This window comes from Benincasa hispida, chromosome 5 (assembly GCF_027475165.1).
Source record: "Benincasa hispida cultivar pf3 chromosome 5, pf3_genome.v1.1, whole genome shotgun sequence".
Taxonomy (NCBI): Eukaryota; Viridiplantae; Streptophyta; class Magnoliopsida; order Cucurbitales; family Cucurbitaceae; genus Benincasa; species Benincasa hispida.
Window position 1 is genome coordinate 33,791,558 of NC_143482.1, and position 15,813 is coordinate 33,807,370.

A 15,813-nucleotide genomic window follows, 5' to 3' on the forward strand; every position below is an offset into this window, starting at 1 on the left:
GATCCATCATATACAATGTTGGCCGCAATTTCTTTGGTAATCGAATTCATAATCCAAGATGTTATGATGTTGTTGTTGCACAATACTGAGCCATTAACAAAAAATGCTTTATTCTTTTCAGAAAGAGCCATCAACATAGCACGACTCCATGGAATGTAATTGTCTGCACCAGTAGCGGTTGAATTAACGATAATAGTTGTAGAGCCAAAAAAATGATGTAGAAGAAAAGGATTCAATTGTACATCCATATCCTTTGGATCAACATCAACAGTTGGTATACCACTGGTTACTTCAGGATTTTCCTTGGTCGTTGTTGAAGAAACTCGAAGGAAAAGAAGAACCAGAAAAAAGAAATCAGATGAGAGAAAATTGCTCTGATACTATATCAAAAAAAAAAAAAACTAATATTCTTCTCCTATTGAAACAAAGAGAAAATACTCTTTTTATGTACAAGGATACAACACAGCTGGAACACCCTTGACTGTGTATTAAAGAATAATTGGAAAATAATTAATACATTTGAATTGATTATGAGAAATTGTTTTAAATGACAAAACTACTAAAATTTAAATATAACAAAAAGTCATAGTTTATCGGTGAAAGACACTTATAGATTTTGATAGATGTCTATCAAAATCAATTAGTGTCTATTAGTGATAGATGATAGTAATCAGTCACTATCATTAATATACAATAACATTTTATTATATTTGTAAATATTTTGATTTAATTTGCTATATTTGAAAATCGTTCAATAGTTAATATATATTCTAATAGTGTTTGTAGTCTTATTTTAAAAAATTTAAAACTAAAAACCAAATGTTAACAAACGATCTAAAATTTTACTTTCTAGAGGTCAAGAATGAATTTTAACCAAAAGTGAAAGAAACCAAAGAGTGGAACCAAGTGATACTAAGTTTTTAGCCAAAAAGGGTAAAAAAAAAAAAACCGGTTCCGTGCTGGGACTGTGTAGTGGATTTTCTTCAACACTATACTATATAATGCAATTCCCGCCCAAACACATCTTCGTGCTTCCGCCATTCAGACTTCTCAGAGGTCAGCCATGGACATCTCCTTGGCAGCAATGGATGATCCTCCTACCAGTCCCCTCAAGGCTTTCGCTACGTTTCTAATTCGCCACCACTCTGATCAGCTCAACTCCCTTGCTCATTCCCCTGATCCTAAGCTCCATTATCCTATATTTGTGGAGTAAGCAATTCCATGTCCTTCCTTGTTTCACTCTTTTTTCTTTTTCTCATGCGCATTTCTTCTTTCCTTTAGATTCGCTGAGCTGATGGACGACGACCCACCTCTTGCTCGTCTTCTCTTCTCCCGTCCGACCGAGTATTTGCGTATTTTTGACGATGCAGCTGTTTGGGCTCATGTTTGTAATCTAATAGTTTTGCAAAAGCTTACTTATGCTCGCCTCATGGATTATTGATGTTCATTTTTGTGATGGTGGTTGCAGAAGATCATTCTGGGTGATTCGAAAAACGGAATTAAGAAAGATTTCATCCATGTTCGCATTAACGTCACTGGCTCCCCCCTGGAATTGGCAGGTGTTTATCTGTTTCTGTGTTTTACTACTGAAATGTTGACTACTCTTCTGTCAATAGTTGGGCTTCGGTTGATTGAGTGTTGTTGTTCGCGTTCTGCTTGGTTTAGAGACTTTTCCAAGTATTGGGTCTGTCAGAGTGAAGCATCGTGGAGTGCTTCTCACACTTAAAGGGACAGTAATCCGATCTGGGGCAATTAAGATGTATGAGGGGGAGAGGTGGTATATCTGCCGGAAATGCAAGCACAAGTGAGTTGAATTTACTTGTGTTTCAAGTGTCATTCGTCTACGCATTTACTTACACACAACACCTTGCTGGTTCGAGTTTTCACCATGTTATGATTCGGTTCAACCATCTTTGGGACCCCAATTGTATGATCCACCTTTTCCTCCTCTCCTTACTCGGTTGTATTAATTCTGAATAGGATGTTAGGGACGGAGGAGGGGAAGTTTCCAAGCCCTTAGGTTCAATTACTAATGCTAATATCATTGCTGAATTAACAATGACATTAGCTAGAACGGGCCAGAGAACTATCGTATATTTTCTGAATGAAAAGAAACTCTAGTAATTTGGTATTTGGTAGCTCTGCATTTCAATTTTACTGTAATAAATGTGATAGCTGTGAACATTATGGCCTCCTCTCCTTTCGTCCACAGTCTCCCACGGCCTTACCCCTTCCCCAATCATGGTCCTGCTAGCCTCCTTTCACCATGAAAGCTTGGAGCTACACTGAATGGTCCATGTTCACTGATAGATAATCCTTCACCATCAGTGTGGATAGGGGCTTATCAAGGAAGCAGAGATAGACTTGCAGTACTACATGATATAACTGTTCTTTGTTCTTGATGTTTCATATTTAATAGGTAGCTGAAATCTGGTGGAACATCCATTTACATAAAGTAAAAAGGATAACTCTTGTGATGATTCTGACATAAAATTTTATTCCTCGACCTTTTTAATGTAGCATTGGATTTTAATCTTTATTTGGGCCACCTTTTTAAGGATGCCAAAGCTATGCTGTGGGTACACATCAACATGGCCTTCTTTTGGGTTATATGGAAAGAGAAGAATCAAAGGGTTTTTTTTGGTCAAATAGCACACCTTTGAAGTATTCTTTGATCTCCTCTAATCTTTTTGTTTCATATCGTTACACTTCCCTTTCTTCTAATTGGTTAAGCCTTTTGTAACCATTATGGATTATCCATCCCTTTTGTAAATTTCATCTATCATTTAAATTGTTTCTTATGTATGCATATGTGTGTGCGCGCGCACGTGCGTGTATATATATATATATATATATATAAAAGAATAGCATATCACTGTTCAGTTGCTAATGATAAGTGATAACCTAGCATGCCCGTTGTACTCACCATTTCTATATTCTTATTTCTTTAACAGTTTTACTTTGCTCTGTGAAGGTTCCCAGTTTATCCAGAGCTTGAAACTAGAAACTCAATACAGTTACCATCATTTTGTCCTTCTCAGGTACTTGGTTTTCTAATTTAATGTCTTTCGTCTCATAATTATTCGTTCCACATACCTGCCAAATGATCTCATATTTCAAATTCCCATGTATTATGCCTATGAACCAACATGCTAACATATTGCTCCAAATGGTTCTAATAAATCCTCGGTCTAATCTAATCAACATATAGTTGGGGTTTGTGGCTGTACTAAGCAACCTGCTATGAAGCGCCTCTCTTTCTATCTGTAGCTAGCCACAATGTATCGGTTTATGAGAAAACTGAATTACAGTAATACTAACTCAGCCTGTACATAAGGTACACATACTAAGAGCTAAAATACTGTTACATGATTGGCCAATGAATGTCACAGAACTTGGAATTATTGCATATCATTAAATGCCGGAAAATATGGTCTTGGCACTAATTACAGCAGGGGGCGTGACACATTTCAGTTGCTCAGTGTTTTGAGGGAGGAAGAGAATAACATTAAGTCCAGTGGCATCATTTAGCAACATGTTCTCCCATCCCCTCAAACAAGGGTGTGGATCAACAACTCTGGTTTTGCTCAAGAAGCTAAATCTTGAGCTTTGTAATGGTGTTGTGGGATGATCAACTATTTGATCCACGCAACAAAATGATCTTCAATGTGATCACGTGAAACTTGATTATGAGCAACGTGAGCATCAATTTTTATATGGATTTCTTTGGCCCTGAGTCCTTTTGAATGGGTCTCAGGCAGGTATAAAGGCTTTTGTTAGAGCCCCTAGTCATTGCCTTGGGTGTTCAAATGCTTTATCGAGGATGGGCTGAAGACCTATTTTTGTGAGGATTTCTTGGTGGGAGGAAACCCTATTGTGCTTTGTTCCCTCATCTTTATCATTTATCTAATAAGAAGTTGCATTCTGTGGCTTGTATTTTTTCCTTCATCTATAGTTCCTCTTCTCTTTCCTTGGGTTTTTCCGTCATCTCCTTATTGACCAGGAGACAGGTGAGGTGGGCCAGTCTTTTTCCATTATCTCTAACCAGCTCACTCGTTCTGGGAGAAGAGATTTTAAATTTTGGTTCCTATGCCCTCCTGAAGGCTTTTTTAGTAGCTCTTTCTTTCAATTTTTTACACCTCTTCTTGAGGGAGGCATTTGCCTCTTTTTAGAAAGTTAAAATTTCTAAGAAAGTGAAATTCTTTGCCCGACAATTGTTGCATGGGAGAGTGAATACTCTAGATTGTATCGAGAGGCTTTTTCTCCATGGTGTTACTACCTCAATAAAGTGTTCTTTGTAGGAGATGGGCAGAGGATCTACACCAGTTGCTTTGGGATCGTGACTTTATGAGCTATATATGGAATATTTCTTGACTTTTGGAGTTGCGTTGGTTGTAGTAGCGGGTGTTGTTCGATGTTTGAGGAGGTGCTCTTTGCATTTTTGATTTTTTTGCCATGTTATGGGGTTGGCTTAAGAGGAACTCTATAATTTTTTGTGGGGTGGAGAGGTCGAGGGAGGAGGTTTGGGAGTTGGTTAGATTTATTTCCTCTTTATGGGTGTCAGTTAATATTGGTTGAAGATTTTAATTCTGGAAAGTCTCCTATTTTAGCATTCTTCCATTGAAGTAAAGGAGATCTTGGTCTTTCATTGCTATTGGTTTCTTCTTCTTCGTCCTCTCAGCATTTTGGCAATCCAACAGTCCTTTTATTCTAAGAAGCATATACACAAACATGGGACATGAGCACGATACGAAACAAACACCGGGACACGCTAATTAATGAAAATGTAGGACACAGACACGTTGAAGACATTTTATTTATTTTTTATTTTTAAATTTATTTAGATAATATTAAAAGATCAATCCAAAACATTTTAGCTTTTTTTAACTAACTATTAAAAATAATTGTCAAAAAAGGGTTGGTTTGCCCTAGGGGCTTATTTGTAATTCTCTTATGGACCTAGAGCTTCCTGTTTGTCTATTTATTTAAGCAAGTCTTCCTGTACTTCTGTATCACTTGAATAATAAAAAACTAGTATAGATCGTGGTTTTTTCTCCCTGGCCTAGGGTTTTCCATGTAAAATTATTCATGTGTTTCTTTTCTCCTTCCTCTTCTATTTTCATCATGGTATCAGAGCAAGGCGACGAAACCCTAGTCGCCATTGATGAGTCTCCTTCAACGACCAACTTTGAGATAGCTGACACGTTTAAGGAAGCTGTCCAACAGTACCTAGAGACTGCCTTACTGCGTCTTCTTCAACAAATGAGTGTCGTCGGACAGACAACCCAATCAATCGACGGACAGATCGGGTCGCGCCCAGCTAAGGAGAATCGCGGACAGACTGAGTCGTGGCCGGCCGCAGAGGAACGCACCCAGCCCCGATACGTCAACGACACTCCGATCACGCGCGGAAAGAATCCCATCGGAGCCGTCGATCTTCCGGGTGCAGACGGGTTTCGACGTCCAGATTTGATCGACGCCCAACCCTACTTTAGCAGCAGATCTGTCGACCTCCCGAGTGTAGACGACATTTGGCGACCAGATCTGATCGAAGCCCAGCCTTCCGCGCACACCAGATCTGTCGATAGCGTCCAAACTCGACAATTCTTCACGGTAAAGCCTCGGGTACAGACAGGAAGTCGCGACGATTTCCTTGGCTCGACCAGCCGCGGCTTCGTCGGCATTGTCTCTGACCAACAACCTTCGGCGGTGGATCAGTCGGTTCACATTTTGACTGCAGTGGTGTCGGTCTTGTTATGTTTCCGGCGAACTCTCCGGCAGGTGTGAATGGGGTGTGTTCTGATGAGATTAAAAACAGATTTCTTTTTCTTCAGCAACAACTTGCAGATTTTGGGTCAGTTCTTGGCACAAACTCACAAAGTGCTCAACTGGAGCTGTCCAATCTACAACTATGTTCCGAGAACCTGGTAAACTCTTTCCATTCTTTACCTACTGCAAATTTGTTATTTGGATCAATGGGACATTCTGTAGGAATTATTATTGGAGAAAAGTTGAATGGCCAAAATTATTTCTCCTGGTCGCAATCCATCAGAATGGCTCTGGAAGGAAGACAAAAATTTGGCTATCTAATTGGGGAGATACCCAAACCTGAACCCAGTAACCCCCACGAACGCATTTGGAAAGCAGAAGATTCATTGCTACGACCAATTCTGGTGAGTAGCATGGAACCTCAGATTGACAGACCGTTACTTTATATGGCAACTACCAAAGACATTTGGGATGCAGTACAACAGTTGTATTCGAAGAAGCAGAATGCATCCCGCCTTTATACCTTATGCAAGCAAGTCCATGAATGTAAGCAAGAGACTATGGACGTAACGTTGTACTTCAATAAATTATCCTTGTTATGGCAAGTGTTGAAAAAAGGGTTGGTTTGCCCTAGGGGTTTATTTGTAATTTACTTATGGGCTTAGGGCTTCCTGTCTGTCTATTTATTTGAGCAGTCTTTCTGTATTTCAGTGAAACTTAATAATAAGATTCGATCGTGGTTTTTTCTCCCTGGCCTAGGATTTTCCACGTAAATTAGTTTTGTGTTTTTCCCTTTTTCTACTTTTATTTTTATCATGGTATTAGAGCAAGGGGACGAAACCCTAGGCCATGAAACCCTAGCCACCATTGATGAGTCTCCTTTGACGACGAATTTTGAGATAGCTGACACGATTAAGGAAACTGTTCAACAATACCTAGAGACTGCCTTACCTCGTCTTCTTCAACAAATGAGTGCCGCCGGAACGACAACCCAATCCATCGACGGACAGATCGGATCGCGCCCAGATTTGAGCGATACCCAACCACCCTTTAGCTGCAGACAACCCAATTCATCAAGTGCATATAGTATTCGGCGAGATCCAGTCGCAGACAACCCAATCTATTGTTAGTGTTTGGATATGTTGTCTTTGTCCACACCCATGGTCCCAATCGTACGAAATTCACTCCTCGTGCCCAGAAATGTGTCTTTGTTGGGTACCCTCTCCATCATCGTGGGTACAAGTGTTATCATCCCTCGTCTCGGAAGTACTTTGTGTCTATGGACGTCACTTTTCTCGAGGATCAATTGTTTTTCCCTGTTAGTCCTCTTCAGGGGAGCGTCTTAGTGAAGAGGCTAACTGGTCCACGTACTCCATTCCCCTAGAGATGTCAGTTGAACCTGAACATCCTAGCCCTGTTCTTCCTAGTCCTGTTCTTCCCACTAATCAAGTCCCTTGGATAACTTACTACAGGAAGAATCTCAGGAAGGAAACAGTGCCGCTTGTCGCCTCTCTGGCTCCAGTTCATGAGTCTGACTCGGTCTCAGTTCCAGGTATGAATATCCCTGTTTGTGATATTGATGATTGTGTTGAGACTGATAATTGTAGAATGGACAGAGATATAGAGATTGATGCAGATAATGAGAAAATATGGGGAACTGAGGAGGATGGAGAAACTGATGGAAAAGACAACCCTGAGGAAATAACTCTAGCAAATGAGAATAGTGGAAGGGAAGGTGATTGTGTGGGAAGTCCTTCTGACAAAAGATCCATAGATCAGATGGCTAGCTGCCGTAAGGAACGTGGAGAAGAGGAAAACCGTGATGCGTCTCTTGTTCTTCCAATTGCCTTGAGAAAAGGGACTAGGTCATGTACAAAGTTTCCTATGCATAGTTACATGACATATAGTAACCTATCTCTTGAGTTCAAGGCTTTGACTACCAGTCTAGATACAGTAATGATTCCAAGTAATATACAAGTTGCCATGGAAACTCCCGAGTGGAGGGCTGCGGTTATGGAAGAAATAAGAGCCCTAGAGAAAAATGGAACATGGGAACAGGTTGCTCTTCCTGAGGGGCACAAGATGGTTGGATGTAAATAGGTTTTTACTGTCAAGTACAAATCCGATGGCTCGATTGACAGATACAAGGCGAGACTGGTAGCCAAAGGCTTTACTCAAACCTTTGGTATTGATTGCTCTGAGACATTCTCTCTTGTGGCCAAACTCAATACGATCCGGGTGCTATTATCTGTTGCTGTTAATAAAGATTGGCCTTTGCACCAATTGGATGTGAAGAATGTGTTTCTTAATGGAGAACTCGAAGAAGAAGTCTATATGAGCCCTCCACCCGACTTCGAAAACCAGTTTAAGCATCGGGTTTGTAGATTGAAGAAGTCACTGTATGGGTTGAAACAGTCTCCAAGAGCCTGGTTTGACAGATTCACCACGTTTGTTAAAGCACAGGGGTATGATCAGGGGCACTCAGACCACACGTTGTTTACAAAGAAGTCTAGTTCAGGAAAGATCTCAGTACTTATTGTGTATGTAGATGACATTGTACTGACCGGTGATGATACTGATGAAATTACGAGACTTAAAACAAAGATGGCTGAAGAATTTTAAATTAAAGATCTGGGAAAATTGCGGTACTTCCTTGGGATGGAGGTGGCTCGGTCGAAGGAGGGTATCTCTGTCTCACAACGAAAGTATACTCTGGATCTCCTCAAAGAAACATGAATGACTGGGTGTAAACCTGTAGACACCCCGATGGAGTATAATGCCAAACTAAGTAATGTTAACAATGGAGCTCCTGTCAGTAAAGAGAGATATCAGTGATTAGTCGGAAAGTTGATATATTTATCTCACACGAGACCTGATATATCTTATGTCGTGAGTGTGGACAGTCAGTTCATGCAAGCTCCCTACGAGGAACATATGACAGCCGTCGAACGCATTCTACGATATCTAAAGGGCACTCCTGGTAAAGGCCTTTTGTTTAGGAAATCTAGTAAACGTGGCATAGAAGCATATACTGATTCGGACTGGGCTGGGTCTGCTGTTGATAGAAAGTTTATGTCTGGGTATTGCACTTTTTTCTGGGGCAATCGGGTCACTTGGAGAAGTAAAAAATAGGGAGTGGTTGCCAGAAGTAGTGCAGAAGCAGAGTACAGGGCCATGAGTTTAGGGATATGTGAAGAAATCTAATTGAAGTATTGACAAATCTTTGACAAGACAGTGAGTTTCCAATGAAATTGTTCTGTGACAATAAAGTAGCAATAAGTATTGCCAACAATCCGGTCCAGCACGATAGGACCAAACACGTTGAGATTGACAGACATTTCATCAAAGAAAGACTGGACAATGGGAGCATATGTATTCCCTACATCCCTTCTAATCAGCAGATTGCAGATGTCCTTACAAAGGGGTTGTTAAGACAGAGTTTTGATTATTGTATCAGCAAGTTGGGTCTGATTGATATTTACGCCCCAACTTGAGGGGGAGTGTCGAAAAGGGTTGGTTTGCCCTAGGGGCTTATTTTTAATTCTCTTATGGGCCTAGGGCTTCCTGTCTGTCTATTTATTTGAGCAAGTCTTCTTGTACTTTTGTATCACTTGAATAATAAAAAACTAGTCTAGATCGTGGTTTTTTCTCCCTGGCCTAGGGTTTTCCATGTAAATTATTCGTGTGTTTCTATTCTCCTTCCTCTTCTATTTTCATCAATAATGATAAGAAAACATGAATGAAAGTAACTGCATATTTGCAGTTAATTTAGATTAAAATTTAATTGGATCCTACTACGGCATTTCCTAATTCTTTCTTTCTATTTCTGAATATCTCATTTGTTTCCTTGTCCAATCCAAATGGTTTATGCTTCAGAATTTATAAGTAAACTATTATGAATTCATTTAGCACCATGTTTCTGAGTTGATGAATTCAAGATTTGATTGGATCCTTGTCCTTTTAATTGTCTATCTAATATAATTCTTCTGGTTATTGCAAGCTTTTGTGGATCGGACTAATCTATTGACTTTGATTATAGGGGGCAAAACCATGTGAAGGGAAAAATTTTGCGTGCTTGGAAGGTTCTGTCGTACGCCATGATTACCAAGAGATAAAAATTCAGGAGAGTACACAAGTATTGGGTGTGGGGTCCATTCCTCGTGCCATTCTAGTCATTCTCAGGGATGACCTTGTTGACCTTGTTAAAGCTGGAGGTACTAATGTTACACGGAGGGCTGCATGCATTATTTTTCTCCATGAACATTCCATTCCATTCCCTTCCATTCCATTCATCACTTACATGAATTTTATCATTCAGCAGTCCTAGAATATCCAAATATATATATTTGACTTCTTCACAATTAAATCAGATCAAAAGTCTGCCTGCCTTTAAAGAAAGCATTTTGTGTAGGATCAACACTAGACGACATTTACTTTTTCAATCATTCTTCTAACACTATACAAACCATTATATACAGAAGTAGTGAGACTAACTGGAAGATAATATTTTCATCGTTAATAGGGTTTATTTTTATTTTTATTTTTTATTTTTATATGAAATTGATTTCTATTCATTGCAAGCATTTAGGCACCCATTTCTATTGAAGTCTTTGATCATCCCACGCAATCTTCCTATATTAAATCCCAGCCACTTAAGAACTCATTTGGACCTGGAGACTTGTTTCTTCACAAATGCTCATGGCAGCCAGAATTAGGAACGATAAAACTTTCAATGGGAAGGAGGGGAATCACACTTATCTTTTTCACCTAATTTTATACACAGCAGCTACTTGGTGCAAGCTTAACCCTTTTTTTGTTTTTTTTAATTGTAATTACTCCATTGATGAGAATTTTGCTAAGTGGAAGAATTTCTTTTGTATCCTTCATTTAATTTTCATTTGGGCCAGTTGCAATTTAACCCAAAGTATTAGCAGATATAGCACAATGCAAAAGAATTTGTAGATATAGCAAAATTTAGATCAAACTCTCGAAGTCTATTAGTGAAAGACTATATCGTTGATACGCAACGATAAAGTCTATCACTCATAGGAGTCTATCAGCGATAGCCTATCACTGATAGATTTTGTTATATTTGCAATTCTTTAAAATGTTGCTGTACACTTAATTATTAGACTTAAAAGTGCTACCCATTGCAATTACCCTTTTTATTTTTCTATATTTCATAACATTAATCAAATCAGTTTCTCTTAAAAAAATAAAAATAAAATAAAAAATAGAAAAACAGAAAAATCTTCATTATCAATACTGAGTCACTGATATGGGTCTCCAAACCAATTCCAATTGCCTGCTTTCTTTTTTCCGGTAAAGCATATTGAAAAACCTAATGGTTTTTTTCCCTAAATATCTTTACCTTCCAGTAGAGTTTCTCCCATCACTGAAATGATTTCTGATGCAAACATTTTCCTCCATTCCATGAGGTGTCTATGGAAAAACTTGAGTTTTGTTCTCTTCTTTTAACCACTTAATATACATTTATGAAACGACTCTTTGTCTTCCATACTAATAAGACCAAGTAACTCCCTCCTGTATATTTGAACACATTTTCATCTGAGACTCCATCACCTCAATCTATCTCTTCCTTAATTGATGATCTTAATTTTTCAAGCATCTTGATTACCAAACAACTTGTCTTGAATTTTCAAGCCCATTCTTTAGTGTGAGTCCACTTTTGATAGCACAGAAACCTTTGCTAGGCAATTTGTAGGGAATAAATGACTTCCCTCTTGATATAAGGTTCGATATTTCTCAATCAGGCGAACTCTATTTCATGGAAGTAAAATTTAATTGAGCTTAACAAGTAATAGTTGATATTGACCCAAAAATGCTCGATTTAAGTAACACTTAAATGAAGTCGATGGATTTCCCTCTTTGGTATGGGTACATTTTTGAGCAAGGAAGTATTTGGAGGTGTTGCTGATAAGAAGAATGATCTTTTGCAGCAGATTGAGCAAATTGATATGGAGGAGGAGCAGGGGTCCTTTTATCGGGCAGAGGGCTGTAGACTTTCCCTTAAATCTAACTTAATAGAGAGTTCGCTGTTAAGGAGTACTGTACTCTTAGCCAAAAGATTAAGATTAGGTGGGCAAAAGAATGTCATGAAAATACATCCTTCTTCCACCTGTGGGCTTCGACAAAAAAGAATCGCAGTGTCATTTCGATGATTGAAGATGAGTATGGAAACCTTTTGTCTTCGGAAAGAGAGAATGAAGACTAAAAAACTATAGGCTTCTTCCAATGTTTATATTCTAAAGATGAGAGCCCTACTTTTGAAGGGATTGATTGGGCTGACCTCGATCCCCAAAGTAGCTCGATGCTTGAAAGACCTTTACAGAAAGATGAAATCCTTAAGGCCATTAAAGGTCTAGGCAGCCTCAAATCTTCCAGACCAAATGAAATTGTCGGGGGAGTTTTATAAAAAATCTAGGAACATCTTGAAATCAAACATAGTAGGGGTGTTCCAAGAGTTTTTTTTTTTTTTTTTTTTTAAAATTATTATTATTATTTTATTTTTTATTTTTAAAATGACATTGTTAACAAGAAAACTAATGAAATCTATATATGCCTAACCCCTACAAAGAAGAAATGTTTTAGAGTTTGTGATTTAAGACTGATCAGCTTGATTTCCTCCTTTTATAAAATTATTGCTAAAGTTCTTGCTGAAAGCTTAGAGTAGGCACTCTCTTCTAGGATAAATTGTAGTCTTTGGGAGAAAATTAATTTCTATTATTCCATGAACTCCAAAATACACCAGACATAATACAAAAAATATAGAAAAGGAAATAAGACAAGAAAGGAAAAAACAATATTTTACACAAAAAAAGGAATAAATCTACACTCCCCCTGGGTTGTATATAGAGTACAAGCCAAGCTTGGATTTGAAATCTTCAAAAGTTTTTCTTGGTAATGCTTTGGTGAGAATGTCTGGAATTTGATCACGAGATGACACATAAGATAATTCTATTGTGTTACTGTTGACTTTCTCAAATATGAAATGACGATCAAGCTCTTTGTGTTTTGTTTGGTCATAATGCAAAGGGTTCTTTGCAATACTCATGGCTGCTTGACTGTCACAAAATATTGTAACTGAGTTATGAGTATCAATTTTCAGTTCTATCAACAATTTTTGAATCCACTTACCTTCACAAATTTCCAAAGCAAGAGCTCTATATTCAACTTCTGCTTTACTGTTACAACTGCTTGTTTTTTTACTTCTTCTAGTGACCAAGTTACCCCAAACGTAGGAGCAATAGCCAGTTGTAGATTTTCGATCAGTTAATTCTCCAGCTAATTCTCCGGTCCAACTAGCATTAGTATAAAGTTCAACCAATCTATTCAATGACTTTTTGAATAACAGTCCAAGACTTGGAGTGCCTTTCAAGTATCTCAAAATTCTATTCACAACTTCAAGATGTTGTTCACCAGGGTTGTTCATATATTGACTCACAATGCTCACAGAGTATGCAATGTTTGATCTGGTATGTGAAAGGTAAATTAATTTACCCATAAGTCTTTGATACATTCCCTTGGGTTTAAAACTAGATTTGGGTCCATAGGTGTTTCTGCAAGTCTACACCCAAGATTTCTTGTCTCCTTTAATAAGTCCATAATGTATTTTCTTTGAGAAATCACACATCGTTCCACCTTCATGCCTAAAAAGTACCTCAAACTTCCTAGGTCTTTGATTTCAAACTTGGTTGCAAGTATCCTTTTAAGGTTGAGAATCTCTTCATAATCATTCCCTGTAATGATAATATCATCTACATATACAATTAAAATTGCAATTTTATAATTTGAGGATTTCACAAATAAGGTATGATCAACTTGACATTGATAGTAACCATCTTTAATCAGTGCTTTGGTGAATTTCTCAAACCATGCATGAGGAGATTGTTTTAAACTATACAAAAACTTTTTCAAATTGCATACCAGATTACCATTAGACTTGTCTTCCATTTTGAGAGAAATTTGCATATAAACCTCTTCTTCAAACTCACTATTTAAAAAGACATTTTTTCACATCAAGTTGGTGAAGAGACCAATCCTGATTTACCGTTAGGGATAGCGAAACATGGACAATATTTAATTTCTCAACGAGAGCAAAGGTTTCTTGGTAATCTATACCATCTGATTGGGTAAAGTCTTTGCCAACAAGTCTAGCTTTAAATCGTTTCACACTTCCATCAGATTTGTACTGGACTGTGAAAATCCATTTGCAGCCAACTAGATTATTTCCATGTGGTAGCTTTGCAAGAGTCTATGTTCGATTGCTTTTAAGAGCTCTAATCTCTTCATCCACTGCCTTTCCCATTTTGGATCTTTAAGTGCATCATGAATGGTCTGTGGGATTTGAATACTATCCAACTAAGTCACAAATGCTTAATAAGAAAGATATAATTTCCCATATGCAACATATTTTTCAATAGGATGATTGGTGCAACTTCTAACACCATTTCTTTGAGCAATTGGTAGAGTCAAACCATCAATTAGAGGTGCCATATAAGTAACATCCTCTCAAGTGAAATTCAGTGATAATGAATCCGGTTTAGGTGGTTGACATTCTTGGTTGTGTGAGGCAACCTCTCTTCTCCTCCTATAAACAATAGGTGTTCGGTTTTTCGATGCATCAGGGGTTACGAGATTGGTTAGACTCAAGAATAAATGGCTCATTTATGGTAGGAGATGAGACTTTAGTGGTGATGGGGATATTTAGAGTGACGGAGAAAGAATCAACTTCCAATGGCTTAAATTCTCTCATGTTCTCCCTTTAAATTTGGAACTTTGTGAAGAAAGACTGATTTTCAAAGAATGTGACATCTATAGAGGTATACATTTTTCTAGTGATTGGGGAATAAAATCCCCTTTTGATGGGATGCATAACCTAGAAAAATGCACTTGTTGGATTTGGGATCAAGTTTAGACCGATGAAGAGAATGACTATGAACAAATGCAGAACAACCAAACACACAGAGAGGTAATGTGGAGGAAAGATTTTGGAATTGAGGGTGAATTTTGAGAACATCACAAGGGGATTTAAAGGAGAGAACACAACTAGGACATCAATTGATAAGGAAGCTTACAGTGAGAATGGCCTCCCCCCCAAAAATGGTTTGGAACATTATAGGAAAACATGAGAGACCTTGCTACCTTAAGAAGATGTCGATTTTTCCTATAGGCAATCCTATTTTGTTGAGGAGTGTCCACACATGAACTAGTGTGAACTATGCCATGGGATGAGAGATACATACCAAGATTCAATTGAAATAGTCTTGAGCATTGTCTGTTCTTAGGACTTGGATTTTACAATCAAATTGAGTGGAAATCATGGCATGAAAAGACAGAAAGTTTTAGATTTGTCCATTTTTGTAAACAAGAAACAATTCACTTCATTAAGATAATGAAAAGATGTTACAAGTGACAAGAAGGAAACAAACATAAAGTGCAATACAAACAAGCACACTAAAAAGCACAAAACAGATCAGCAAATGCACTAGGACATCTCAACTAGGTTGACACCTCCCTAGTATTCTCATCATCTCCAAGAACGACTAGAATCCGAAGCTAAGTACAAAATGAAGAGGACCTTGCAAAAGACAAGGCTTACAACCAAATGATTATCTGAAAGTTAAACTGAAAATAATAACCATTATTATGCTGTTACAAAATCAAGAGAGCGGGAAAATAAAGGCTTTCCAATTGAGGTTGATGTCTTGTAAAGAGAAGTCTTGAAAAGCTTTGGAAAGCGAGCACCAGGAGGAGGCGTTGATATGGGCGATATCAAACTTAGCTGAACTAGAAGAAGCTTTGTCTTGAAATACTCTTTGATTTCTTTCAAACCAAATTTCTGATAATAAAGCTTTAACTGCGTTGGTCCAAAGTAATCTTGGCTTCTTCTTCAGACGTGGCCCGATCAAGAGTTGAAGCACATTAGCCTTGAAATCATTATCAAGAACCCAGCTGACATTAAAGCATTTGAAGAGAGATGTCCAACAAAATTCTGCAAAAACACACTGGAAGAACAAATGC

At 38.1% G+C, this 15,813-nt stretch overlaps 1 protein-coding gene across 8 annotated transcripts in view; it reads left to right on the forward strand.

Annotated features, from left to right (window-relative positions):
- Positions 1-1,023: 1,023 nt before the first annotated feature.
- The window catches only part of MCM9 (minichromosome maintenance 9), a 62,203-nt gene continuing 47,413 nt past the window's right edge, over positions 1,024-15,813 (forward strand). For all 8 annotated transcript variants that reach the window (XR_016529869.1, XR_016529873.1, XR_016529872.1 and 5 more), the window contains exons 1-6: positions 1,024-1,209; positions 1,282-1,384; positions 1,469-1,559; positions 1,666-1,804; positions 2,975-3,041; positions 9,809-9,983. Coding sequence is in view for 2 of the 8 variants with exons in the window: in XM_039030953.2 (XP_038886881.2) it covers positions 1,064-1,209; positions 1,282-1,384; positions 1,469-1,559; positions 1,666-1,804; positions 2,975-3,041; positions 9,809-9,983 (721 nt within the window). In the remaining 6 variants the exon portion in view is untranslated. The remainder of the gene's footprint in view (positions 1,210-1,281; positions 1,385-1,468; positions 1,560-1,665; positions 1,805-2,974; positions 3,042-9,808; positions 9,984-15,813) is intronic.